Below are 13,659 nucleotides of genomic sequence, written 5' to 3' on the forward strand. Positions count from 1 at the left end.
GTGACAGGCAAACCCATTTCCCATAAATGCCCTGGTGATACACTTAATGCTACACTTAAGATGTATTTACAAAAGAATATTTTTCTGCTAACTGCATCGACACTAGACAGCTTTGCTAGCATAGGAACAGGGTTGAAAAGTTATCATCCTAACCTACTAGCACACAATGAATCTGGCTTTCTAGAGATTACCTATGTGTCAAAAGGGAAGTTTTACCTGCTCTCATCCTATATCTGTTGAGGACAACTTGCAACCCAGTCCACACCTGCATATTCCTGGTCTGTGTGCCATATCACTATTCATCTTCTGTAGAATGGCAAACTGATAGATCCTCACTTCTTGCTTGGGTTTTGCGAAATCCTTCAGGAACGAAAACCAAACCCTCAGCCCTTCTCTAGAGGGCACTGCAGGGTCCTTTCAGCATGTTATCTGTTGTATTAAAACAAAAGCACAGAAAATATTTTTTTAGCCCGATTTCTAAGAAAATATTATGGCACTGTCACTGTTGGTTTATACCAATTCCCTCAGCAACAGATCGGGCCAGGGAGGAGATCCCTAAACAATCAGGCTGTCAAACAGTGGCACAGGCATTGCTGCAACTCGCCTGGAAGGTGCTGCAGAAGGCAGCTGAAACAGCAGCCGAGCAAACCAGGTCCCATTCCCCCTCTCGTGGAGGATCTTCCCTGATCTCTTTCACCTGGAAACTCGCCGTTCTTTTGGCCACAGGACTGCCGTCCCACAATCTTACATGCTTTTTGATAAAGAACCTGCTTGCACCTCAGCTGCAAAAGCCACCCGTGCAAGGGGAAGAAGAGAGCACGTTCCCTGGTCTAGTTGGAGGACCAAGCCCCTCACAAGGACATATCTGTGAAAAGCCCCTCCGTCAGAGCCCATTGCCAGCTCACACAACACTCTTGCATATTTTAAGACGAAGACTGCAGGGAAAGCATACCAGAACCAGCCTTTGAGGAGGTGCCGGTACAACCTCCAGGTGCCGGTTTTGTCACCTTACACACCGCTACGGGAGCGCGTCACTCCCGCCGGATGGCCCCGCCCGCCAGCCCAGCATCGGGCACCTCGGGACACGAAAATCCACCGAGGCGCCGGCTCCAAGAGGACACCGCGCCCCGCCCCGCCCCCCGCCACATGCCGCCGGCCACGCCCCGCCGTCCGACCCGCCTGTGAGCGCTACGGGCCGCGCCGGTCTCCTCTCGGCCCCGAAATGCCCCTTTTCAGCGTGCCCAAAGAAGTGGCCGTCGGGACGGCGATGCTGGGGGTCGCCTTTGCCACGGGGATGCTCGCAGGTAAGTGGCGCCCCCGCCCCCTGCGTACGGGGTTGGGGGCTGCGCCCTCCCCGTGTCCCCACGAGGGAGGGGCCGGGGATCGCGGTGGCCGGGCAGGTGCCCCCCAGGGGCAAGGGGGACCCCCCGGTTTCGAGCGGTCGTCAGGGGGGCATCCTTTGGGCCGGGATTTCGCTGAGCTGCGGCGATAAATACGCTGATGCTCTTAGAGCCCAAGCCGCTCCCTTTAATCCAGCTGCTGCAGCGTGGGGCCGGGGCCAAGGTCCCAGCAAAGGCGAAGGCACGGTCCCTGCCGGCGCTTCTGTGGCCAGGCAGAAAACGCTGTGCGGTGTCCTGGTCACAGCTTTCCCGTCTGATGACAGTTTCGCTTTCGTTCCTCAGGGCCAGAGGAGGTGCGAGCCCATGATCGGGCAGGGGCGGGAGGCTGGTGCTGAGTTTGGGGCACAGCCGCTTGCTTACTTACCCTGTGGCTTCAGGCACGTTGCTGAAATAATCTACACCTCAGTGTGATCGTCTGTAAAACAGAGCAATTAACAGAAAATAAATCAAAACCTCGAAATAAGTGTTCTTCAGTAGCAAACAACTACCAAGAGATGGGGAACGGATAATTTTGTTGTTGTTATTTCTTTAAAGTAATTGCTCCATTTCGTGAAAGAAGCATTAGGCATCAAAGCTGAGGTCAGTTCTCTGTTTAAGTAGACAAGCAACAGTTCCTAAACTTCAGATTTCAGAATTTGCTTTTTTTTTTTTTTTGCACCCTGGTTTTATGTTAAACCAGCCATTGAGCAATGCCGGATTTCCCATGGCTAGAGGACAGAACAGTGTCATTAGGAGAACACAGGCCTTGAGAAGATGCATCAGCTGACAGCCCTAAAGACCAGGCACCTCTATCCATGTGAAGAAAATAGTGTGCCTCATTCATGCTTTTCTCCTTACACTTGCCCTTAGAGTTTTGATGTGGTTACTTGTCTTGTAAGAATATGAGTTTCTAATGTTCACATAGGCTGCTGAACAGCACAGTACCGAAGCCTTTCCTTTTCAGCCTTTGCAGACTTGGGGCTGGACATCTTAATGGTAAAATAGTCCACTCAGCTGTCCTGCTACATTGCATTTTCCTTTTTCACTGGATTTTTCAGAGCAAAGAATGCTCTAACCTTTAGTAATACTTGAGTGCTTCCTTTATTTAAGCAGGCAATAACTAACAAAGATAAAAGTTGTTGGTTTTGGGGTTTTTTTTGTAGGTAAAAGATACCCTTCTTTAGTTTTTGGAACACCTAAATCATCCAAGAGCATTATCGGGAAAAGCAGTCCTCTCTGGCAATACATACTGGATCACTCTTTGCGGGAACACCCAATTCTAAAGAAGCTCCGACTGGTCAGTATCTTATCCCTCAACACAGATTTTCTGTTCAGAGTTCCACTAGGCCCTTTCTGTATTGCCCACACCTCATCCTGAACTGCTGGACTCTTCATGATAGTCTTCCTCCATCTTACTTGCACACATGGAAAGATGGCTTGAATCTTCTTCATTTCCTTACTCCTTGTGCTTTCTGGGACTTCCAGTCATTAGAGAGAGACTTGTATTTATTGATGATATCTGGTCCAGAAGAAATCCTGGTCAAATGCACTTCCCTTGGACACACTTTCTACATAGGAGAAGCAGTGCAAAATTGTCCCATCTATTAAATTGTAAAACACACACGATATTTTCTTTTTAAAGTGGTAGTACCCAGACTCTTCAATGTTCATGGCTACCTAAATGAGTATTTAATAGTACTGGCATACGTTTTAGACGTGGCTTCTTAGACATGGCTTCTGAGCTCATGTGTTTGGGCTGCACTTGATTTTAACTGTAACAGATGAATTTTGTTCATTTTATTTGGTGTACAAGGAAACTGTAGCTTAAAGAAGTGATGTTCTCCAGCAGGCTCCAATGTCAGAGCTCAGAATAGACCTCACTTAGGACTGAGTCATTTCAAGTGAGACAAATTACCCCTGTATAAAAGCAATTTAATGTAAAGTACTGGAGCTGGTTGATTGGGATGAGGCCTAAAGGAAGAAAGAAAACAGGAGGAGTGTCCCTTCCACTGGGTACAGCCCTTCTTTTCCTGCTGCCCCCCTCAGAACCAGGCACCCTCCCCCCAGCACTGGCACAGCTGCTCTGGCTCTGCACTGTGCGGTCAGAACATGGTCTCACCTTTGGTAACAGAATTTAACCTAGCAGTTCATAAAAACATCCTACCTGTCTTGGGGGAATAAGGCCATAAGTACAAAGGTTATAATTAAAAAAAAAAAAAAAAAAAAGCATCTATTTATGTAAATACACAGAAATAAAGGGCTTTCACAGTCAAGGTTCCTCTATGATTCTTAATCAGTTATAACTATTGCTGAATTTGCCACAGCCAATGCAACTTTGAGGCATATTATTGCTCTGAATGATTAGCCACTGCTTAAGACACACTCCCCACCCTCCTTAGTTACTGTTAAATTTAAACCAATTTCTGGCTCATAGGTGGAACACAAAGCTATCTAAAGTGAGAAAGGTAGGAGTATCTGTTTTTCCTGGGGTTTCTCTGGGTTTTTTCCCTCGGATATTGATTCAGAACCTTTACGGTTTGTTTGTTGTGATGTGTTATTTGTTTTTTTTTCCTTTCTAGCTTACCGCTGATCATCCTTGGGGTAAAATGATGGTGTCCTGTGACCAGGCTCAGCTTATGGCAAATTTGGTCAAACTCATTAAAGCCAAGAAAGTTATTGAAATAGGTAAGAGTGTCACTTTGTCCTCTCTCTAGTAGAATAAAGCTGCTGGCTATGCTTTTCCAAATAAAGTCATGTTTACATAAGTTACCTAAACATAGTAAGACACTGCATCCCTGTCTCAGCAAACAGGTGGACAAACTGCAAGTGTCAGATCTGCACTTACTTGCCCCTTTGTCTATATGTGCTTTTAATAACTCTGATAGGGATGTCTCATCTTCTTAGAGACAATCTGAAAAAGTAAGATCAACAGATCACTTGGGTCTCCAATGTCAGGCAGCAATTGCAGGGCAGGGTGTATTCTTTCCTTCCTGTATCAGTTTATTGCCAGAAGGAAATGTTTTGCTGCACAAGCCCTGCATCCAATCCAGTTTCCCTGATGCACCTATTAGCAGGATGTCCCAAAGCCAGACAGATGCTGAGCAGCCAGGTATGGGTTCCCACTGCCTTCATTCTTGGTCTGGCTGTTTTGATGCCCTTGTTATGATGTATTTTGCTGCTGGTCTGGTCCCTTTGGCTCAGGATTTAGCTCTGCCTTTAAATAAGGGTGTTCGTCAGAGATGCAGGACCAGACTCCATCTGTGTATCCATAAGACTTGGAAAAAGCCAATATTAAGCTTTGCTAAAAGATTTAAGAAAAAAAAAAAAGAGTAAAAATTCGTCTCAGGCTACTATTACATTAAAATGGTAGGGAAAAGTTTTTGTGTCCATTACCAAATTGCCATCCTCTACTCCTTTGGGGTTCTTATTCCAGAAGGGATGCCTGTACCTCGCTATCTTTTTTTTTTTCCCCACAATATGGTAAGTGTTAATGACTCTTATGATTTTCCTAGGTGTTTTCACAGGTTATAATACCTTGAATATGGCACTTGTCCTGCCAGATAATGGCAGAGTTATTGCCTGTGATATAAATGAGGACTATGTCAAAATTGGAAAGCCACTGTGGAAAGAGGTAGGTAGCATCTTTTCTGTTATATGTTTGGGACAGCTGCGTTTGCATATCAAGGGATTTTGGTATCTTAGACTTCAATATACAGAAGCATTCCTATCATTAAAGAAGGCTGAGACAGTTCAGTTTGGAGAGACAAATAAGTGTTGTCTGAAACCTAAAAATAATATGAAAAATATCTGAACACTAGTCACTCCCCGGGTGCAACCTACTAACAGGTTATTTCTTAACCAGTTTCATAAATTCTTTGTTCTTTTTAACTCTAGGCAGGAGTAGACCATAAAATTGACCTGAGGATTAAGCCAGCAATTCAAACGCTTGGTAAGTAACCTAAACCACTTTTCCCTTCTCTAGAAAGAGAAGATGGATATAACGCCAATGAAATCCAAGAGCAAATATGCTTGTGGATGCAATCCCTTTGCTAAGAGTGAAACAGTTTGGTTTGTGTGTGTGTGTTTGTTGTTTGTTTGTTGTTGTTGGTTTTTTTTTTTTTTAATATAAGAGAGAAAAATCAGAAAACTTAACAATTTTCTAAATTCACAGTTTTCCTACATGCTAGCAGGATGTCCTGTGTGGTGGGCTGTACTGGTCACTCACCTGTCGTGCCCATTGCCTTGTTTAATCTATGAAGTACTATCGTCAGCTGCTTCTAGGAAAGCTGATTAAAACAGATTAATTAGACAAAGCCCAATTTCTCTTATCCATTGTCCATTCCAAGCCAGTATTTCTTTGTTACAGGCAAGAAGAGTTTTCTGAAAGGGCTGAAGTGCAGAAAAAATACAGAAGCCAATATAAAACTTAGGGTATAAGAGTTGAATTGTGTCTAGAGAAGTTCAAGTTTAGGATGTGTCAAAAGCATGGAAGACTATTAGAAAGGCAATGACTTTTGTCATTCAAGGAAAGAGAAGATGTGGAGCAGCAGGGATATTAGTAAATATTCTGACAATGCAAGAAATTTGCTAGGAATGGAGGAGTCGGAAGGAGGTTTCCAGCAAAGGTGTTTGATGGATCCACAGATCTATCCATCACCTTGTATTACTTCCAAATTCATCCATTCTTTCTAAAGAAACAAGTATTAACAGTCAGCTAGGATGCACTGTCCTTGAAGTCTGATGGACAGCTTTGTCTAGGCAACGCTTCAGACAAAAAGATCCTCTGTTGACGGAGGTGGCTGAGAACCTTAGGAAAGCAGCAGCCAGCCCCTCCACAACTGATGATTTGTAATTCTTGGTCAATAAGTCCAATTAGAAGAATTCAAATCTGAACAACACTTGCCTTGCCCCAGAGAGGGAATACTTACAGCAATCTTTTGCTGTGATGGAGATGTCCAACAGGATTTATTCATGACCTGTATCATGGCATTTTATCATCAACAAGAGATTAGCACATAGGACCTGTTCATAAATGTGAGAAAAATCCTAATCCATTTAAGGAAACAGTTCTCAGTCAGCTCAAAAACTAGCTGAAGGTGTAGAGAGTGTGTCCAGTTTCAAACGGCTTGACTTGTTTTTACTGCAGCTTTCAGTAGTTCCAGTTGTGTCCTGCAGATTTAGAACTACTCCATGAACTTCCAAGTAGGCAGAACTCAGTAGCCAAGTGTTTTATGGCATACATTGTGTCTAGACTGGTTTCTGTGGGATAAGCTTTTCTAGTAATTAGCTGTAGAAGAACAGGCTGCCTGGTCCAGGCACCAAAACCACTATTTAATTAGAACTTTGACACAAACGGACAACTTCTTCCTACACAGTATTAAACAGGGTATAACAACTCACTTTGTTGCTCATCTAGATGAACTGTTGGCCAGTGGAGAATCAGAAACCTTTGATTTTGCTTTCATTGATGCGGATAAAGAAAGCTGCAATGAATACTATGAAAAATGTTTGCGCCTCATAAAGAAAGGGGGAATAATAGCTATTGATAATGTAAGTACTGCGGTTGTAGTGGTAGTAGCACAGGGAGTTACTGCTTTTGCCTCTGGGAAAGGAAAAAAAAGTCACAGCGGGATATTAGTAATGTGATTTCTGACCTGCAACTCGGTTGCCCATTGCAACTTGTTTGTTCCATATTATACAAAGGGGCCTTTTATAATTCAACATAAATTTCTAAAGTAAGCTATATGGAACTCTAATATAACCAAAAGAGTAAAAACGTACACAAGTAAGAAGTTATGTGTTAAATTTATGTTACATAAATGTACATAAACAGCCTGTGATAACAAACTTATCGAATTTTTTGTAATTAATTACAGAGAATGCTCTGTAGTATTCTGATTTGTCTTGCAGTGCATTTTCTATTATACTCTGTACAGTACTTATGCAAGATCAGAGATAGCATTTGTAATCATTAACTACTAATAAGTTACTAATTAGTAACTTTCACTAGAGGCAAAGAACAATGTTAAACTTCAGGTTCCTTCAGGGTTATGGTGGCAGCTGAATTGGGCCTTTTAAAAAATGCCTATTTAATCATGGGGTTTTAATTTATTTATTTTGGCCTCTAATTTGCAGTAGAAGTACAATTAGCCAATTCTGTGGACTCCCCACCCCACTTGCTTATGAGAGCTCCACGTCAGATACCACTGGAAATCTGAAATACAATATGTAATATTGATTTCTAGAAAATATGCAGGACCTTTTCCAAAGCTTCATTTGTAGTCCAAGGAACATACTAGAACAAATGAGGTGCATGACATTTCTTTTTTCAATAGGTCCTTTGGGGTGGAAGGGTGCTAAAACCAAGAAAGGATGACTTGGCAACCCAGAGCATCCACCACCTCAATGAGAAGCTTCTCAGAGATGCACGAGTCAATATCAGCATGCTGCCAATGGGAGACGGAGTCACATTAGCGTTCAAGTTGTAACTGGAGAAAGTCCAGCAGATGGGAAACAAGAAGCAGTATCAAATAATCAGGAAAAATGCAAGCAGAGCAGTATCAAAAATGGTTATTTAACCTATATCTCCACTGGATAGGATAGCCTGGGGAAGTAGACTTTAGGAGCAGCAGGATCCTAAGGATAGCTAAGTTGAGAAGAGACACTTCTTTTGAGATCGGCTATGGTTTCTTATTTTAATTGTAATAAAGTAAGTGAACTTATGTGAAGTTGTCCTTGTAAGACAGTGGTTGAAAAAAATCTCCCTCTGTAGAATAAGTTCCAAGTGAGTCAATACAACAAAGTCATTTTCTGTCCTAAAAGAGACTACTGAGTAGCAGAATAATCAGTCCTACCATCAAAAGGGAAAGTGGAGTTTAGTAATGTAAGAAGCCCTAAAAAAGAAGTGGATTTTAAATGAAATGTATGTGACATCAAGGAGCTTGCCAGCCTTCTCAAACTAATGATTTTGAAAGTCATTGGTAATCCTTGAAGGGTACTACATAGGAAGCCGCAAATAGACACCATCTGGGGGGAGAAAAAAGTTGTCTTTAAAAGCATTTAAAAGCATAAACACGACTTCCAATACAGAGCATGCCCTATAACCTTTGTGTGCAAGGACTGGGTTTCTTTCACCTAGATAACAGTGCAGGTAGATTTTTTTATTTTTTTATAGTCAGAATGAAAAAGAGCAAATGGGCAAGAACAAAAAAAAATTCTTCCTCCTTACTCTCTCCCTCCCACCTGCCTGCCAAAGCAGCAACTTGCTAGGGACTTGTCTAAAGAAGGAAAATTATGATTGTATGAGAATGTAATATAGCTGTTAACTGGCTATTCAAATAATTACTGCAAGCAGAGATTCCCTTCCCTAAGCAGCATGTAACAACATGATGCCTTTTCCACGCCCCAGTAAAGATTTTTCTGACAGCATTCCTAACTCCTAGTTAACTTCATTTGCTGTTGCCATCCATTACTTGTTTCATCTTGATGCATTCTGTAATTTTTTTTATCAAGAAACAGTAGCTGAAAAAGCTCGCTTTACTGGAGACCAATGAAAGAGACTTAAGGTGGTAAGAGGCATATTCTGTTCAAGCTAGAGAATAGGAATCCAGCTAATGGCTTCTTTCCATGGTGAATTACAAATTGTAATAACTAATTTTTAGGGATTTCTATTTCAGCCCAAAATTCTTATTACAGAGAAAACCTAACTAAACGAGAAACCAAAACCAGCATTTTACAGACAAAAGGTCCACTGGCTACTGTTTGGGGTGACTGATACACTGGAAGGATATCATATGTATATTGAGGAAAAAAGTTGCTTAGATTTGTTGGTCTCCTATAGGGAAGCTGTATCAGTCCTAAAAGAATCCTTCTTCCTTTTGCTTAAATGAAGCACTTGAATGATTCAGGGCACTGAATCATTGTTAGAACTGGGTACTTGGCTAACATTTTTTAAGTTTCACCTGATGGCTTGGGTTCTGATAAGGGACAGACGTGGAGGGCACAGGTCTTACCTGTCTCAGACACTGGTGGCCATACACTGCAGTGGGAGAGGGATGAGGAAGCGTTGCCTGATGGTTTCAGAATGGGGCTGTGAGTGAGGTGTTCTCAATTCTATTTCTGTCACTTCCACTTAAAACCCTGATTCAGCAGGCCACATCAGGATGTGCTTAAGTACTTTGCTGAATTGAGGACTGGCTGCTGTAAGGAAAATCTATGCCTGGGAGAAGGCCAGGACAAAGTACGTATAGCCCTTAAATAAGATTTTTAAACACTGCATAAAGCTTGCCCAATTTCTTCTTCTGGCTACAGTTTTCCCCTCAGAGCTTCAGGCCTCTGTGTGCCTCAATTTTCTTATCTACATAAAAGAAATAACACCTTACCAAAGTCTTAATGACTATAATACTTAAGACAGGGTGGTTAAAGGAACATACAAGATTATACATTTTCATGCAAAGCTTCTGGCCATGTTCTACATTACATTTTTACTTCTTAAGTAGATAACAAAAAACTCTGAAGGTTACAAACACAAAACGGGACAGTTCAACAGCTAGGTCATCCTCTCAAATATTCCTGCTTTCTGAGGCTAAAGGCTGATAATCACAAGCAGGCTACAAGCTGTTAAGAACACATACTGTGACCTAAAAGTACCATTATGGCCTTTCCCAAACACACAGAAGTCACTGTAATATTGATCAAGGACTCTTAACTGGTTTGCTAACAATTTCCAAGTTGCAAGAATCCTCTCAGTAAAGCCAAACCAAAAACGGGCAAGTACCATCAATAGTTTTGCAAGAAACAGACAAGTAACAGTTTAGCAACATTCAAAACCAGATAAAATCATAGTTCATTAATTCAAAAATCTCCTGTTCCTTGAATGGTGGGGATTGGCAAAGTCCTCGTCACCTGAGCTAGAGGAAGACCTGCTGAATGCCTGAGGTTGAAGCTACACACAGCAAGCTAGCATTTTGCCTCTCCTTTGGACTCTGCTCCATTTTAAATATGCAGAGCATAGTGCGAGCATTTAATCAAACCTGTCTCTATCCTGATCACGTAATTACCATTAGAAAGAATAGCAGTGTGTCCCTAAACTATAGATTGATGAGCCATCTGTAAGCTGGAACAAAGAGCAGAAGGAAGCTTAATTGAATCAAATATTTAGAATACATTACACTCTATTTTGTGGTTAACTCAGAAGCTGGCTTTCTCTTCAGGCTTCTGTCCTGCACGTCTGGAATTCATCACCACTAACTGCATTTAATCCTTCAACCTTACTATAAAGTGACTGCTGATAATATATAATTATAGCTTAATTCAGGTGGTGAATCAGCTTTGCAGAATTTGTGAGGACAATGGAAATTCAGGCTTTCATTAGGTGCAGAGAGTGGACCGCACGATAACGCAGTGCAAGTCTTTGTCTCTCTCTAATGGTGAGATCAGGTATGGGAGCTGACGGGTCTGCTCACCCCTCCCAGGTAACACACCTCCCCAAGATACTGCTCACACTGTAGGGGCTCAGGATTTTCCACCCCTAAAAGAGAAGCTGACCTGAGGGCACGGCTGTTGCCCAAACCCTGTCACCCAGCTGTTCATGCAGCACTAGCATCTCTTTTCTAGTTGCAAGGGTTGACTCCAGAGAGGCCAACACAGGCAACAAACGTACAGTTGGGGCTTGCTTAGAAGCAAATGGGGCTAAAGAGTAGCGCGTTTAAAAAAAAAAAAAAAAAAAAATCCCCCTAGTGCAGTAACTCCCATAAACCACCACGAGAATGAAAACCCCAGCTGCTGGTCGGGTATCTCAGTCCCTGCTCCAAAGACATCACATTTGGAACAGTGTGGTGTGATATTTGGACGGGTGACAGGGAAAGGAACATAAGATTGTCTCAGAGCAGACTTTGCATCCCTACTAGCTAATTAAATGAGCCAACGACACTCGCTCAACAGTGCTACCATGTTCCCCCTTTGTGCTGGCCCTCTCCGATATACCCAGAGGAATGACAGCAAAAGCTTGGAGTTACATACAGTGTGGAAAGCACTCAGGACTCAGATCAGGTGCTTTGAAATCTAGAGAGAGGGGCTGCCCCCAAAAAGAAACAACTCACTGCCCAAGGGTAGACACAGGGGTTACTGAATGCTCAGGGCTCACTTCTGCATTTTCAACGCTGCAACTTCTGATCCCACTGGGACACATCGGGGAGGAAGCAAGGAACATCATACATCTGTCACGTTGCTGCAGGCCTGAAGGAAAACTGGGCTGCTGGGTGCAGCGTTAACATAGAGGCATTTGTTTAAACCCCTGGCGCTGCCATCCCTCCCTCTTTTAACAAACTCATAAATTGCTTTTAATCTGTTTGAATTTGGCCACATTAGACTCAAACAATTAGCAAGCTTTGAGTGATAAACCCCTTCAGATGCAGAGAAAGGAACACAAATAAAAACCTCATCCAAATCCCCTCCTTTGAAGCAGGAACAGTGACTCACATTCCCCACAAACCTTGCAGCTCAGACCTGAGGCACATGCTGTGTCTCTGGCACTGCAATCTGGGTGATAGCTGGGTGGCAACAGCAACAAGTGCCATACCTTGCAGCTGGTTCCTTTCTGTCGATGTAGTAGCGGAGTTAGCTGCATCCCTGCTTGTGTTCTCTTTATCACTCGAAGAAATCCATCCTAAATGGCCACAACAGGGGTAAATAAGATAAGAGGTCAGTGCTGTCTTAAGAAACCATTCTCCCTTCTAGTTGAGATGAAGGCAGCTCAGTTTTATCTAACCGACATACTGAAACTGCACAGGCCTCCTCCATCCATTGTGCCACACTTGTACTACTATGAAACACATGACCTTGGTGAGCAGCTCCATCTGTCCTGCTAAACAATGGGCACATCAACACATTCAGATAACCTACCAGCTCCCCACACAACAATAGATCTGGACCCATCTCTGAGTGGTTTGCAGCACGTTTGATTTTACTGCTCATTTCATTTTCACAGGAGCAGCAGCACTACCACATCCTTCCCAGAATGACAATGTAGAAAGTTGTAAATGAGAAGGGTCTTTTGAGGAGGGATTTCTGATGAGATCCCAAACAAGTAGTACTGAACAGGGAAGACAAAACCATTTCTTCTCTCTTTGCACACCAAAGAGTTGCAAACAAACATTTCCTGCCACAGTGAGCACTGAAGCTCCTTCAGAGCAACTTAAAAGTAATAAGTTGTATTTGTTTCCTCGCCCATCAGTTGCTCTGCTCCCTGATCTGCTAAGCCCTGCCCCAGGGCCATGCCATTTCACTGCTGTTGCAAGTTGTGCCCTGTGACTTGCACTGGAATTAGAGGCTCTGCTGAGTATGAAGCATTGCCTCTGCATAATTCCAATCACACACAAATTGGTCTCATGCATTTGCAGCTACTTGTGGTTTCCAAGTCACCTGTTTTACAATAATTTAAAAAGCAATGTTTTGAAAAGGAAATGAACAAACATAAAACCTGTAAAAGAGGGAAATTAATGTGGGATTTCAGACAAGTTATTTATCTTCCTTTTTGGCTCAGTGCAATACTGTAGGGATAAGCACATAACTAGCTGCTTTAATATTTATTCCTATTATAGGAAAAGTAAACATTGCTGATAAGTCACTGCTTTCCAGGATTAGATTTCATGTTTTAGAGACTGCTTCAAATTAATGCAGAAGCAAACATTATCTTTTCTTCTTATTCATATATTTCCCTAATGAGTTCCAAGCAAATTGTTCCTACTTATATTTTATGATTTTAAATAATTAAAGCATTTTATGGAGGCAACTAAAATTCTCCCCAGAGTTAGCAGAAAGATTATTGATTGAACAGATCTCAAGCTACAAGGAAAAATTATTATTTAGTTTAAAGGCTCATAATTTTATTCCTATTCATCTACTGAAAAACCGAGAGACGTTGTGCATTTTTACGACAAGCTTTGGAGTTATGGGTACAGACTTGGGTTATGTTGGTGAGCTGAAAGCAGTAACTTTTTGACATGGTGAAATTAGATTTGGAGAAGATAGTTAATGAGAGTGTGTTACTGCTTCTGTCACAAGTAAATGCAACACCTAACTCCTGCGTGCACACAAGACAACACTATGTCCATTACCCAAGACAAAACCCGGCTGTACGTCCACAACACCAAGAATTTGAGTCAAGTCCATAAATGCAAAACATCAACATAAGCAGCCAGCTCTCAGGAAGGACTGGTTCACAGGTTCGCTGTGTTCAAAGGACACCTGTGTTCACAGGTTCACAGGACACCTGGGCTCC

At 42.5% G+C, this 13,659-nt stretch overlaps 1 protein-coding gene across 1 annotated transcript; it reads left to right on the forward strand.

Annotated features, from left to right (window-relative positions):
• Positions 1 to 1,135: 1,135 nt before the first annotated feature.
• COMTD1 (catechol-O-methyltransferase domain containing 1) lies at positions 1,136 to 8,101 on the forward strand. Its single transcript, XM_065843619.2, has 7 exons — positions 1,136 to 1,304; positions 2,543 to 2,676; positions 3,959 to 4,064; positions 4,892 to 5,010; positions 5,274 to 5,328; positions 6,796 to 6,929; positions 7,715 to 8,101. The coding sequence occupies exons 1-7, from the start codon at positions 1,223 to 1,225 to the stop codon at positions 7,865 to 7,867; spliced, it is 783 nt and encodes a 260-aa protein (XP_065699691.1). The 5' UTR covers positions 1,136 to 1,222; the 3' UTR covers positions 7,868 to 8,101.
• Positions 8,102 to 13,659: the final 5,558 nt, after the last annotated feature.

Source organism: Patagioenas fasciata, chromosome 8 (assembly GCF_037038585.1).
Source record: "Patagioenas fasciata isolate bPatFas1 chromosome 8, bPatFas1.hap1, whole genome shotgun sequence".
NCBI lineage: Eukaryota > Metazoa > Chordata > Aves > Columbiformes > Columbidae > Patagioenas > Patagioenas fasciata.

Coding starts and splice junctions, on each gene's coding strand:
- COMTD1 (XM_065843619.2), top strand. CDS start 1,223: ATGCCCCTTTTCAGCGTGCCCAAAGAAGTGGCCGTCGGGACGGCGATG. Junction 4,065..4,891: donor CAAGAAAGTTATTGAAATAG/GTAAGAGTGTCA, acceptor TGATTTTCCTAG/GTGTTTTCACAGGTTATAAT. Junction 5,011..5,273: donor GAAAGCCACTGTGGAAAGAG/GTAGGTAGCATC, acceptor TTTTAACTCTAG/GCAGGAGTAGACCATAAAAT.